This window comes from Diorhabda carinulata, chromosome 4 (genome assembly GCF_026250575.1).
Source record: "Diorhabda carinulata isolate Delta chromosome 4, icDioCari1.1, whole genome shotgun sequence".
In the NCBI taxonomy this organism is placed as follows: Eukaryota; Metazoa; Arthropoda; class Insecta; order Coleoptera; family Chrysomelidae; genus Diorhabda; species Diorhabda carinulata.
Genome location: NC_079463.1, coordinates 32,533,369 through 32,545,582, shown reverse-complemented (window position 1 = coordinate 32,545,582; position 12,214 = coordinate 32,533,369). Strand labels below are relative to the sequence as shown.

Here is a 12,214-nt window from a genome sequence, read left to right as displayed (position 1 = left end):
AAAAGTGATAATCACATGCATTATGAATATTTTTATACAGGGTTTGCAAGAATTACAATTGCACGCATTATGAAACTTTTTGTACGGGGTAATTCAAAAGTGATAATCACATGCATTATGAATATTTTTATACAGGGTTATTCAAGAATTACAATTGCACGCATTATGAAACTTTTTATACAGGGTAATTCGGGAGTGATAACTGCAACCGAAACAATATATAGGGTAATTCAAAAGTGATGATTGTTTGTATTAAGATATTTTATATACAGGATAATTTAAAAGTTATAATTGCATGCAATATGAAAATTTTCATACAGTGTAGTTCGGGATTGATAACTGCAACTGAATTTTTTTATACAGGGTACTTCAAATTTTCAAATAAAAATTCAATCTTTCAAAATCCATGAGTTGCTCCTTCTTTCGGCTAAAAACTCTAGAATTGCTATCTAATTCGGCCAAAATTCCACGAATTGCTCCATTATTTGGCCAAAAACTCATGAATTGCTCCTTTATTAAGCCAAAAACTGAAGAATCGCCCCTTTATTCGACCTAAAACCTACGAATTGCTCACTCAATGTTACCTCATTTGGCCAAAAACTCATGAATCGCTTCCTCATTCGGCCAAACACTCACGAATTGTTCCCTCACACGGCTAAAAACCGACGAGTTGTTCCCTCATTCGACCAAAAATCCACGAATTGCTCCTTTATTTGCGCCAAACCTACAAATTGTCTCCTCATTCGGCCAAAAACCCACGAATTGCTCCTTTAATCGGCCAAAAACTCACGAATTGTTCACTCATTCAGTCAAAAACCCACATATATTTCCTCATTCGGCCAAAAAATCACGAATTGCTCTTTTACTCGACCAAAAATTCACAAATTGCTCTTATTCGACCAAAAATCCACGAATTGCTCCTTTATTTGCGCCAAACCTACGAATTGTCTCCTCATTCGGCCAAAAACCCACGAATTGCTCCTTTATTCGGCCAAAAACCCACGATTTGTTCACTCAATAAGTCAAAAACCCACTTATATTTCCTCATTCGGCCAAAAACCCACGAATTGCTCCTTTAATCGGCCAAAAACCCACGATTTGTTCACTCAATAAGTCAAAAACCCACTTATATTTCCTCATTCGGCCAAAAACTCACGAATTGCTCTTTTATTCGACCAAAAATTCACAAATTGCTCTTATTCGACCAAAAATCCACGAATTGCTCCTTTATTTGCGCCAAACCTGCGAATTGCTTCCTTATTCGGCCAAAAACTCACGAATTGCTCCTTTATTTGCGCCAAACCTACGAATTGCCTCCTTATTCGGCCAAAAACCCAAGAATTGCTCCTTTATTCGGCCAAAAACCCACAAATTGTTCACTCATTCGGTCAAAAACCCACTGATGTTTCCTCATTCTACCAAAAACCTAAGAATTGCTCCTTTATTCGGCCAAAAACCCACAAATTGTTCACTCATTCGGTCAAAAACCCACTGATGTTTCCTCATTCTACCAAAAACCTAAGAATTGCTCCTTTATTCGGCCAAAAACCGACGAATTGCACACTTATTAGCGCCAAACCTACGAATTGCCTCCTTATTCGGCCAAAAACCCAAGAATTGCTCCTTTATTCGGCCAAAAATCCACAAATTGTTCATTCATTCGGTCAAAAACCCAATGATGTTTCCTCATTCTACCAAAAACCTAAGAATTGCTCCTTTATTCGGCCAAAAACCCACGAATTGCTCACTTATTCGGCAAAAACTCAACGAATTTAATCCCTATTCGGCCAAAAGTCCCCGAATTGCTCCCGCATTCGTTCTATTTTCCAAATTTAGCATCGAGTAACAATTTCGTGTTTCTAAACCTACAAAAGTACAAAAAAATTAAATAATTTTTTTTTCGAAAAATAGTGTTTCATTTAACACTCACTCATTTTCTGACCGTTCCCCGTATTATTCCCGTCAAAAATAACTCCACGTATCCCAAAAAAAATATTATATATTTCAATAAAGCCTTCTGAAGCTCCGAGTTGATTTTTACGACCCGTATATATCCAAGCTAAAGGATCGGGACCTTCTCAATAAATCCTTTTTTCATTTAGTTTTTGTCGTCCTTCCGAGAAAAAATGTTACACGAGACGACAAACTGGATGGTACGTAAAGATCGAGAGCTAAATTGAAAGAGCAGTCGGTAGAGTAATTTCGAAAAGAAGTGATTGAATCGCTCGATTATCTACGAAGTGATTTAATTAAATCGAAAAAGAATCAGATAAGATGGCGACCGATTTGACAGATGACACTAGATTTTTAGGTTAAGTAGTTGACAAGGACCCAAAAATAACCGGAATTGTCCAAAAAAATACATTTAATTTCAAATTTTTTCACGTATTTCACATATTGTGTAACGACCGATCTACCAGGTTCAATAAAAAATTATTTTAAAACTAGGAACACCGAACCCTTGGATTACGAACGTTCGCACAATCACATTTTATCCGTCATCGCTTACGATTGCGGGATGCGTCAAAGTTTCCCGGCACTTGTCACCATCAAAGTCAACAGGGTGTGTAGACTCGGTTGGAGGGGATTACCCGAACGAGTCGACTACGCTCCGATGACCGGCAAACAGGAATTATTCCCTTCCGCCAATTTGGAATTGTGCGACGTCCCTTGCAACATCAGGGAATTGAGGACTAGAGTCGATCTGGCCACGAGGTAAGTTTTTTCTCAAAGAGGAAGGGTTTGGGGATAAATACAGTTCCCCTTTGTATATTCATAGCTCGAATACACAGTTTTTAATCTTGATGAAATGCGCGAAATCGTTTTCGATACATAACGCACGTGTTTACTCCCGAAAAGTGTGCCGCGGCCATTGGACTGCTTGGAGAAGTCATCGTCAGCCTAAAGTCCAACAAGAGCCCAGAAAAACGCGACTAGTGGATGAACAGTTAGAAGAACTACACTAACATTGAGCCAAATGGGGACCCAAATCAACCCCAGCCCCATTTGGTTACGTTCTCTTCTCAGAAGAAAGCAGAATGTGCCTGCATGTAGAGGACCAGTCTACAAAAGGCTTTCGGAGGATGTTCTTGGAAGGTGCAAGCTAGGATTAATGGCGTAGAAGAAATTTTAGTGAATCACGTCGTTTCCAACGCTAGTAATGCAAGTTAATGCCCGTCCACATACCGCAAGTTACGTACGACGGTGATTACGATGTCGAAATGGACAGTTTTTAGGACCAGGGTAGGGAACGCTAAAATATTGATGGGTCAATTTCGAATAAAACGTTATTTCGACGTATTTAGGATTGTATTTTCTTTACATCTGCCTTTGCATTAAAAAATCCTTAATAGAGGTACCCATTTCTTTATCCTCTCCGATATACTGGTATTCGTTTTAGGAAAAACCAATATACCTGCATCCTTCTACCTTCTTTTCGTTTCAAACTTCCACGAACCCGTTTTAAATCGAAAAGACAGCGAAGCGATCATATCTCGGAACGCCTAGATCTCAACGAAACTACGCAGCTTCTAAAGATTCGGCTCGCTCGACTTTTGCGTTTAGTTTTTCGTTTTCTATATTGGTTTGTTTGGTATTTATCTATATATAAATTCATAGTAAGTTTAATTCGCCTGGGTTCGTGGACGTAAAGAACAAAAAAAACGTAGAGGGATTTAGGTATATTGGTTTTTCATAAAACGTGTCCAAGGAATAAAGGAAAGGATAAAGTTGATTTGCATACTATTAGGACATTAGGAAGGTTATAAAAGAAAGGTGACTTCGAATTCCGTAAAAAAGGTATTTTGGAATTCCTTGGGGAAGTTTTTCGGAGAAATTAAGTCGCGCGTGCCGAATCTCTGGGAGATGTGTAGCTCCGTTGATATCTAGGCGTCTTCGCTGTCTCTTAGATTCAAAACAAGTTCGTGGAAGTTTGAAACAAAGAGAAGGTAGAGGTATTTAGGTATATCGGTTTTTCATAAAACGTGTCCAAGGCATATCGGAAAGGATAAAGTTGATTTGCATACTATTAGGACATTCAGAAGGTTATAAAAGAAAGGTGACTTCGAATTCCGTAAAAAAGGTATTTTGGAATTCCTTGGGGAAGTTTTTCGGAGAAATTAAGTCGCGCGTGCCGAATCTCTGGGAGATGTGTAGCTCCGTTGATATCTAGGCGTCTTCGCTGTCTCTTAGATTCAAAACAAGTTCGTGGAAGTTTGAAACAAAGAGAAGGTAGAGGTATTTAGGTATATCGGTTTTTCATAAAACGTGTCCAAGGCATATCGGAAAGGATAAAGTTGATTTGCATACTATTAGGACATTCAGAAGGTTATAAAAGAAAGGTGACTTCGAATTCCGTAAAAAAGGTATTTTGGAATTCCTTGGGGAAGTTTTTCGGAGAAATTAAGTCGCGCGTGCCGAATCTCTGGGAGATGTGTAGCTCCGTTGATATCTAGGCGTCTTCGCTGTCTCTTAGATTCAAAACAAGTTCGTGGAAGTTTGAAACAAAGAGAAGGTAGAGGTATTTAGGTATATCGGTTTTTCATAAAACGTGTCCAAGGCATATCGGAAAGGATAAAGTTGATTTGCATACTATTAGGACATTAGGAATGTTATAAAAGAAAGGTGACTTCGAATTCCGTAAAAAAGGTATTTTGGAATTCCTTGGGGAAGTTTTTCGGAGAAATTAAGTCGCGCGTGCCGAATCTCTGGGAGTTGTGTAGCTCCGTTGATATCTAGGCGTCTTCGCGAAGTTTGAAACGAAAAGAAGGTAGAAGGATGCAAGTATATCGGTTTTTCATAAAACGTATCCAAGGCATATCGGAGAGGATAAAGTTGGAAGTTGGAATTTCCAAGTATAGGCAATTCAGATGTGAACGGATTATCGTTTTATCGAGGGAATTTGTTTCGGAGAAATGGACATGGAAAAATAAAACCAACAACAAAATATTCCAACAATTTAATACAACACCGACATCAATTAAACGTACAACTAACTTCGTGCAATTTAATTTCGCGCACTTTACTTGTAAATACGCAACCTTTATGTTCGTTATGACATTTCAAGGTCACCGTTTCCGATATATCTTCCAAAACGTAATTCCTCGAATTTCCCAACACCGCTTGACAATAAGGACACAAACTCAATTTGTTTCTGCACTGTTTACAAATCGTATGACCGGCGGAACAATTGTAAATAGGCGCGCACATGTACTCCTTACAAATGGGACACTCTATATATTTTTCTATGCCTTTCGATTGGTCCGATCGTTTTTCCGGCGACATTTGTACGGCGCCATCCGTCACGTTCACCGAATAAGTCAGTACCAGTCCGTCTTTTCGTTCCAATTTAGTAAATTTCGTCGTGGCGAAATCGAAGCTGTTCAATTTGAACAGATCCTGACGGAAGAAACTCGCGCAGTGGATTTTGCCGTTGAAACTCTTGATGTCTTGATTTTTCAACGTTTTGCTGTAATCCAAGGCGCCTCGCGAGTACAATTCGACGTTAACCGAATATTTCAAATCAAATTTTTCCGTGCAAAAAGTGAACAGCGCGAAATAATAATTGTAATGTAGAATGTCCCCCGTGGTTTCGTCGAAATGGCATTCGTTGTGGATGAAAAGCAACAGCGGTATGTTGTTCGATACCAATAAACAAACGTTGGTTTCCGGATTGAAATTCCACACTTTTTCCTCTTTGAAAATTTTCCTAGCTCGCACGGTATCGGCGAAAACGTAATCCGGATGGTGTTTGTCGAAATGTTTTAGGATATCGTTGACGTCGATGTTGTCGAGACAAAGATCGAAAGGGCAACGGACATTTTGTTTCCAACATTTCTGGTGGTACTGCCCCCGGTTCGGGCCCCGTTTCGAATTAATCGGCGGACATATCAACCTGTACCTCCGGCATTTTTCTTCGTGGTATTGGACAGCGCCCCAAGGATAACCCACTTCGCAGAAAACGCAAGGGAATATCATGTATTGGGCCAATTCTTCGTAGATGACGTTTCGTTCCCATTCCGGGTTGCATCTTCCGCAAGCGTATTTGTCTTTGCACGAGTATATCGGGGGTACTGAAAGGTATCCGCGGCATAGATCGCATTTCAGTTTGTTGATTGTTTCTGTTGGCAAAAAGACATTGCGAGACGTCATTATTTCCTGGAAATAAATAATAAACAATGAATTTGCATACGAGAATGGTTCCCGGAAGTACCTGGTCTGATCTAGAGGTCGTGAGACAATTTGCCTCGAATGGGTGTCGCGTTTGTCCACAATTTCCTTGAAACGTGGACCGAAAAGGGAGAACCGGCTCCGGAGAAGGCAAAATCGGGGTTTTTCGAGATGCGCGCTGGATAATTTTCATGAAAAAGGACGCATTTGGCTAAGACGAAAGTGTTGTTTCCATCAAGACAATCCACCAGCTCAAACGTCAATCTTTGAACTGTCAAAATCGATGGATTAAAGTTCGAATCGCTATTTCATTCGCCAGATTCAGCCCCCTCGGATTATTTTCTGTTCTCAGACCAAAATTTTTGTTTTACGGACCAATTACTTCCGGAACCGTACTCGTACAAGAATTATTTAGTTAATATAACCGCAATCGTCATAATTCCAAGTTTTTATAATCGATAATTGAAAAATATACCGAGTGGACAACTAAGAACGGTCTTTTTTCAAAAAAAATTTCATGAATAATCAAATTCTTCAACAATTTCTGCATTTTTTTCATTCCACAAGTTTTAGTCTATCATTTCAAATGAGAGGTAGGGGAGAGCGGGAACCTTGTTACGAAACAAAATTCTATAAGTCCGGTTCTGTTTCGTCGATTTTCACAAAATTGATATTATTCGAAAGACCTTTCGCCCAACAATACAAAATATATAAATACCTAGTAATTTAATTAGGAACGTGAAACCTAGAGGGCGTTGTTTCATATATTTTAAATATTGTAATTTGACGAATTTAAAAAAAAAATCATAAAAGTTTGAGTATATTCTTCAAAAGTAAACTAAATTAACATTAAAATACCGAAAGCTGCATGTCGATATCTTTTTTCTGTTCCGAGATATTTCAAAAAATGTGTAAACGGCGCGAATTTTTTTTAAACGTCTGATAAACTGATTCGCCCAAACGAAAATCAAAATTTTATTTAAAACTGAAAATTCTTACATTGAACTACCCGTAGGGAAATAAACTCATAATAATCTCGTTATCGCCGCTAGATGGCGTCGTTGTTATGCCCGTCTTATTCTTTCAATCATATCATCTCTTGTCGTTGGTCTATTGGTGTGAACTAGATCATTTGATAGATAAAAATCTAAGCGAGTTAAATCTGGAGATACGGGTGGCCAAATAAATAAACTTCCACGACGCCCCATCCACCTATTAGAGTGTGTTTGATCGAAAAAATACCGAACATATATGGAATAATGAGCAGATATCATTTTGTAAGAACATATCACGACGAATGGCTTAAAAAGTCTAAATTAGCTGTATCATTAAAATGGCTCAATTATTTGTCCACCCTGTATGACGCGCCACACATCTACAGACCAACGGCATTGATGTTGGGTCACCTGTATCCCACAAGAATTCATAAATTGCTTTGATTTCTTATATTTTGTATTGCTGGTCCGATTCTCTTTCAAACATCAAGTTTATAAAAATCGGCTAAGCGGAACCGGAGTTATAGGCATTTTTTCATAAAAAAAGTTTCCACTCTCCCCCATCTGTCATTTGTAAAGATAGCCTGTTATTTTGGTTATCATTTTTAACCCAAAGCTTTAATATAGGGATGGCGATCAAAAATCGATTCAATATATGCCCACCCGGTATATGAAATATGTCCGAAATTTTCTGATGAATACAAAAATTAAATAATATACTGGGAGTTTGTATTGGCAACGTTTAAAAATATAAATCGACGTGTTTTAAGCGTTTTTCCCAACACGTCTTCATTTATTTATTAACGAATTTATTCCATATGTTTATTCAAATATTTTTTTGTACACATTAGAAAAAAAAATTCGACTATTTTCAACGCTAAACACTCCAATTGTAACAATTACATTAAACACGTGGTACATACGTGACTTGCGCTATTTTGATGAATGAAAGATACTAAACTCACCTAAATATCCAAAAATAGAACCAAAACTGAATCAACAAAACACACTTGGCACTTATCTATTACATTTCTGTCTCGGACTCCACGTTACAACTTCCTAGTTATTGTCACAGAAAAACAAAATCTGTAACCTTGTACCATGTCGTTGATATTGACATTGGTTTCAAGGTAATTACAATCACTTCTATCTTATAAAAATACGCCATATATACTTCGATGATAGACGTTAAGTCTATCCTCCTATTAGGTATACTTCAGATAAACTGATGAATATTAAAATTAACGTGTCTGTAATATAAATATTGATAACCTAAATAGCTTCGTTCGATCATATGTCCCGAAACAATCACCTAAATAGCTTTGTTCGATCACGTGTTCCGCAACAGGGTTAAGCGGTAATGTTTATTTTATTACACCCACCAAAATATAAACACAACATTTTCGAGTGAACAAACAAATTTCGATATTTAATTTAAACAGATAATTTATTGTCGTCAACCGGTGTTGTGCACGAAATCAACGTTAAATCGAGTCATTTGTCCCACGAGGAGACACATAACTGGGAGATATAAACCGAGAATAATTAATTTTATCACAAATTACGTAGGGGACTATCAACAGTCATTTACTGATAACTAAGCTCCCCTTTCGGGATCACGTGAATTAGGTAGCTATTTTGGATTTCATTAACTAAAGCACGTATTTAAATATTTACTTGTTGAACACCGTAAAGGATATTTTTAATAAAGAAATGTTATAAAACGAGATTGTTATTTTTGAGGTTATGATTTATGACAACTACTCTCAATTGTTTTCTAAAGACGTAGAAATAGAAAAATAAGGCGCAAATTAGTATTAGCCTGCGCAATGGGTTCACATTTCGTTATAGGAAGTCGGCCATATTCTATTTAATTTATACAAGGGTTAACAAAAATATTTATTTATAACTTTCTGCAACTGTTTATTTCTGAAACTGTTTTATATGAATTGTCTAAATTTTAGGTAATTTTTTATAGAAAATCTATTTTGAACTGATTTTCTATCTATCTATCTAAAGACACATAAAATCAAGAAATTTTACACAGACGTAAATCAACAATATTTAAACCATAATTGATTTAAATCGTAGTCACATATAAGGATGAATAATTTCAGGTTTTTAATTCAAAACCAGCGCAATGGGTCGTAGGAAGTCGACCATATTCTATTCAAATTATACAGGAGTTAACAAAAATGTGAATATTTTAACTTCTTGGTCCTTTTTAATGCTTTTTTTTTGATAAATCGTCTAGAATTTAGATCTCTTTTTATATAAAATTCAAAATTTGAATCTTAGTCACATATTTAGAAGAATAATTTCAAGTTTTTAGTACGAGAAAGCCGTTTTTGGAATAAAATGTTAAATCTGTACGAATATAGGTATTTACAGAAACCTGAATGTAATTAGCATTATACTGACCTTGATTAATTAACCTATAACATAAACACACGTGAAAACTATTTGTATTTTCTCGATTTTCACAGATTTTTATACAGTAGGTCATGATATAGCAAAAAACTCGTGTTTTATAGACGTTATTTAAATAAATTTAAAAAATATCTCACAAATAATCTTCACTCACTTCAATTAAATACATATTGTTCACAATATTAATATATAAAATCTAATTTATCATTGTAGACAGTCACTTGTTCAAAACAAATCACAACAACGGCATATAAACAACTTGTCTGTCTTAGATCTAGCGTTGCCAACTGCCTTTGATGAAATTATGGTGCGGTGTTGCCAAAAGTGTCAGATTTTACATAAAATGATGTTAAAATATTTCTTTCGAGAAAAATTTCGTTTTTTATGAATTAAAGATTTAATAATATTTGACGTGAAGAAAGAAAAATAGTATGTATTTTGAATAAAAAATACACAAGACTAAATTAAAAAATCGACTCAAAGTTACATATTTTCACTTTTTATCGGTAACAATCTGATAATCATATATCATCTGGCAACAATGTATAGATTTGATTGAAATATTGGTCGTAGAATATGGCGGCATTAGTAGTGTCCAATTAAAATCATACGTTTAATCTCATTCTACCTTTTTTCTATTTCTATGTCTAATGTCTAATCGTGTAATTTAAATTAAAAATGTGCTTTCTATGGAAATATATATTTATTACTGATAACATTGTTGAAGACACATCGGAAAAGGATGTGACAGGGACACTTATTCAGTGCAATCACAGAGGAAATTATGTGGAGCTTCGCCGTCCGCCATCGATCTTTTACCGAACCCCGGTGTTGGATCCGAATGGACTAAACCACTCATTTCAGACGAGGGTCATGAAAGCGATCAAATGTTCGAATTTGATGGTAAGCCGTTATCAATTTCAATTGACGAGATTTTCAATAATTTTCTTGTTGAATTCCTTTTTATATCAATTTTAATCGACATATGCAATATGGCGTCCTTGTTATTTATCGAATGAATTTGTGTATACAAGGTATGTTCGAAAAATACGTGAATGATTTATTATGTGTTGTGATAATTTTCTATACATTTAACTAAATAATTATTATCCTTATCAAATAATTTATGAAAAAACATTAATTTAATTGATATAATTTCATTGAAATTCCATTATTTCTTATAATTTTAATCGATCGATTGAATATGGCGTCCGTTTGATTTATACGATGAATTAGTAGATACGAGGTGTGTTCGAAAAATACGTGGAATGAATTTTTATGTGTTGTGACCGTTTTTAACAAATTTTAGTTTATAGTTTTGGTTTTTTAATCAAATAATTCACCTTATTTTATTGATTCGCTATTTATTTTTAAATTAACAATATAATTAGACAATTCATGAGAGAAATATGAAAAACAAAAACAAATTACTCAATTAAATAATATGTTGTTATTAAAATTTGATTATTTCTTATAATTTTAATCGAGGGACTCAATATGGCGCCCCTATGATTTATATGACGAATCAATAGATACGAGGTGCGTTCGAAAAATACGTGGAATGAATTTTTATGTGTTGTGGCCATTTTGACCAAATTTTAGTTTGTAGTTTTGGTTTTTAATCAAATAATTCACCATATTTTATTGATTTCGCTATTTATTTTTAAATTAACAATATAATTAGACAATTTATGAGAGAAATATGAAAAACAAAAACAAATTAATTCAATTAAATAATAAATTTTCATTGAAATATGATTATTTCTTATAATTTTAATCGAGGGACTCAATATGGCGTCCCTATGATTTATATGACGAATTAATAGATACGAGGTGTGTTCGAAAAATACGTGGAATGAATTTTTATGAGAATTATGAAATAAAAAACAAAATAATTCAATTAAACAATATATTTTCATTGAATTCGGTTTTTGGCCATGGTAAATTCCATCATTTTTCTTCAGTTTAGATGAAATTTTGTTCTGTATTTATAAATATAACAATTTTAACGTTTTTTTTTTTGTTAAATCTATGTTTAGGTGCGACTACTGCCGTTACTATACCAACGACAGTTTTGGAACATCAGTTGCCCAGTACTTTCACCATATCAACGTGGATGAGACACGGTCAACATCCAACTCAAGACAAACATATGAAAGAACATATTTTTTGCACCGCTGACGATCACAGTGAGTAAACACGCCCGGTATTAACAATTTATTCTATTCTAAAATGTTTTTCTTACAGAAATGAACAGACACCATTACGCCCTATTCGTTAGAAACTGCAGATTGATACTTTTGTTGCGGAGAGATTTTTCCGAAGGAGACTTGAACATATTCAGACCGGCGGAATGGAGATGGAAGGTTTCCCAAGTAAGTAAACCCGAAATAAAACAATATTCGAGTTTAATATCATTTGTTTTATCCGAATTTACAGGTCTGCGACGACCAATGGCATCATTTCGCAATCAACGTCCGTTTCCCTGATATTCAACTCTACATCGATGGCCAATTATTCAGAGCCGAAAAGAAGAATCCGGAAGTAATCGACGATTGGCCTTTACATCCAACTAAGGGCATCAACACCACCCTTACTGTAGGCGCTTGTTGGCAAGTAAG

The 12,214-nt window shown here is 35.4% G+C and overlaps 2 protein-coding genes across 3 annotated transcripts in view; one reads left to right on the top strand and one right to left on the bottom strand.

The window, feature by feature from the left end:
* Nucleotides 1-12,214, top strand: part of LOC130893272 (calsyntenin-1) — a 45,243-nt gene that overhangs the window by 25,809 nt on the left and 7,220 nt on the right. The window contains exons 4-8 of the mRNA XM_057799232.1: nt 2,449-2,715; nt 10,321-10,496; nt 11,633-11,782; nt 11,841-11,968; nt 12,033-12,209. Coding sequence (XP_057655215.1) covers nt 2,449-2,715; nt 10,321-10,496; nt 11,633-11,782; nt 11,841-11,968; nt 12,033-12,209 — 898 coding nt within the window. The remainder of the gene's footprint in view (nt 1-2,448; nt 2,716-10,320; nt 10,497-11,632; nt 11,783-11,840; nt 11,969-12,032; nt 12,210-12,214) is intronic.
* LOC130893274 (uncharacterized) lies at nt 4,943-9,735 on the bottom strand. Of its 2 annotated transcripts, none has more exons than XM_057799237.1 (2): nt 9,585-9,735; nt 4,943-6,156 (listed from the first exon to the last, which is right to left on the bottom strand). In XM_057799237.1, the coding sequence occupies exon 2, from the start codon at nt 6,148-6,150 to the stop codon at nt 4,975-4,977; it is 1,176 nt and encodes a 391-aa protein (XP_057655220.1). In that variant the 5' UTR covers nt 6,151-6,156; nt 9,585-9,735; the 3' UTR covers nt 4,943-4,974. The 2 variants fall into 2 exon arrangements, with proteins under 2 accessions (XP_057655220.1, XP_057655219.1); XM_057799236.1 differs by lacking the exon at nt 9,585-9,735 and adding an exon at nt 8,129-8,925.